At 36.9% G+C, this 2,589-nt stretch overlaps 1 protein-coding gene across 1 annotated transcript; it reads left to right on the top strand.

The window, feature by feature from the left end:
* Positions 1–271: 271 nt before the first annotated feature.
* Positions 272–2,026, top strand: LOC122581542 (ethylene-responsive transcription factor ERF054-like). Its single transcript, XM_043753775.1, has one exon. It carries the CDS (start codon positions 532–534, stop codon positions 1,684–1,686), a length of 1,155 nt encoding a protein of 384 aa, XP_043609710.1. The 5' UTR covers positions 272–531; the 3' UTR covers positions 1,687–2,026.
* Positions 2,027–2,589: the final 563 nt, after the last annotated feature.

Here is a 2,589-nt window from a genome sequence, read left to right as displayed (position 1 = left end):
ATCTCTTTTATAAACCCACCTCCCCACTCTCAAAATAAAAAACACACTTCCCAGTTATCACACACCTACAAACTCCTCTTCCTTTTGTTCTCATTTATTCCCCTGTTCCACCTCTTCATTTCCTTTTTTTCTTTCTGACAATCAATCATTATTCAATAAAGAATTATTCATATTTACTACATTTTGGATTCCTTTTATATCTTCATTTTAAGCCGCTCGCTCAGTCATTTTTTTTTTCCTTCACATAATGAAACTTTATTTTGACATTCATTCTTGTGCTAATATAAAAACCCGTTTAAACTGAAACTTTTAAATTTTGAAGAAACTTTATGATCTGGAATTTAACTTGAGTTTCTTTTTTTTGTTAATTGGGTGTTTTTCTTTTTTCTTTTCTATATCATGAATTAAAGCTAGTTTTAGTGCTGCAATTCATAGATTATCCAAAAAAGAGCGAGCGGCCAACACTGTTTCATTTTTTGTTGTTGTTGCTGTGATAGTGAATTTGTGTTTTTTCATATTGTTGATTGATCAATGGCTGCACCTAGGAACAGTGGGAAATCAAAAATATCAACACAAGAAACTCATAATTTCACAGGATTGGACTTTGACCATCATTATCATCATCATGAATTAGCCTTTGATGAAACTAGAGAATGGAAGCAAGTTTTTGATGAAGCTTCTATGTCTCAAACAAACAACACTAGACCGTTGAAAAAAACCAAAAGCCCTGAACATCAACCTTCATCTTCATCACCATCTTCATCTTCTAGACTGTTTCCATTCGCATTTGATGGAAACAATCAACACACAATCGAGACATTACAACAATACAGATCGAATTCTTTCCCAGCTTCTCATTCGAATCTAAGCCCCTCATTCCCACATCAACAACAACCATCACCAAACCAACAAATGATCTCTTTTAACCACCACCAGCAGCAACAACCTCAAATGATCCATGGGTTCCCGCCGTATTTTTTAGGCGAGAATCCAGGTTTATCTCAACATCAGATGCTAAGTTATTGGAGTGATTCATTGAATCTTAGCCCAAGAGGAAGGATGATGATGATGAATAAAATGAGACCACCAATTCAACCCATTCACACAACTAAATTGTATAGGGGTGTAAGGCAGAGGCATTGGGGTAAATGGGTTGCTGAAATCCGTCTGCCGCGTAACAGAACCCGTCTCTGGTTGGGTACTTTTGACACGGCAGAGGACGCGGCGATGGCATATGATCGGGAAGCATTTAAGCTTCGGGGTGAGAATGCACGGCTTAACTTCCCTGAGCGGTTTTTGGGGAAAACCAAGACAGAATCGGGGCAGAATTCAGGCGAGGGTTCTTCATCGTCCCCACCATTAACAGAACTAGTGAAAGACGATACTATAAAGGAGAAATCGAAAGAATCACAGGAAAACGAGACAGAGACTGAACTTTTCCATGGGGATAACCCGGGAACAGGGGAAAGGAATTCTGATTCTGAACCGGCTTGGGGAGAATTGGCCGAGAATTGGTATAATTCAGGTTGGGGACCCGGGAGTGCAGTATGGGATTGTCTTGATTCCAACAACAATCTAATGTTTCCAACAAATTTTGATGTTGAAAACATTCAAGAACATCATGAACAAGAACATGGGAATCATGATTTCTCTGTTTTTGAATCGCAAATGAATACTTTCTTTTAAAAGAAAAAGTTTGATTTTAGTTGTGGAACTGAGGCTGCATATTTTAAGCCTTGTTTCTACATATTATGACTTGTACTTGGTAGTAATAGTAGTAGTAGTGGTATTAGTAGTAGTGGCAACTAGCAAGTGCAGGGGCAGAACAGATAGAGACAGTTTTATGATCTCTTTTGTTGTAGTAGAGTGTCCCCTCGATCTTCATCAGCTGCAAGATCTATTTTTTTGATCTTCCATTGATGTCCCATTTAGTTCCTTGTTTTTTGAGTGATGTTTTGTGTTTTTGCATCCTCACAATACATATGAGTAGTAAATAGTAGAATTCATGTCATGTTCAGTTGATTTTTGTGATATTGCCATGGGTTTATTTTTTTTATGATTTGCTGTTAGTTTTCCTCAACTTACTAATAAATGCCGATGCTTTGATTTGCACCGGATACCTCAAGGGAGGCAAAGCCTTCCAGCTTTCTTTTCAACCACTAAACCAAGGGTTGCTTTTAGCTCAACCTTCTGGTTTATCAACTAAACGAACATAAATGGTATGCGACTCACTATGTATAAAACATGGGTTAGTCTAGGTCATAATAAAATCAAACCCATGATGATTTTTGTTTTTTATTTATTTTTTGAAAGTTGGATTTGGGCTTATCGATATTATTCTTCATACACCCAACTTAAATGATAGAGGAAAATCATTTTGACAAAACCTCTATCTAAAGACTTGAAAGCATTTAGTTGACATAAGGATTTGAATTTAAAGTTTCAAGTCCCTCAACTAACAATCAATCTATTGATGTTGGTAATCAAACCATGATGATGACTCAATGAATCTCGATCAACTATAACTTCGGTGACAAGTTAAATGAGGTGTCTTGAGGCAGCTCCCATTTTAATTTCTCATTAGCCATT

The sequence above is a fragment of the Erigeron canadensis genome, chromosome 1, assembly GCF_010389155.1.
Source record: "Erigeron canadensis isolate Cc75 chromosome 1, C_canadensis_v1, whole genome shotgun sequence".
Lineage (NCBI taxonomy): Eukaryota > Viridiplantae > Streptophyta > Magnoliopsida > Asterales > Asteraceae > Erigeron > Erigeron canadensis.
This window is presented reverse-complemented; position numbering and strand designations above follow the sequence as displayed.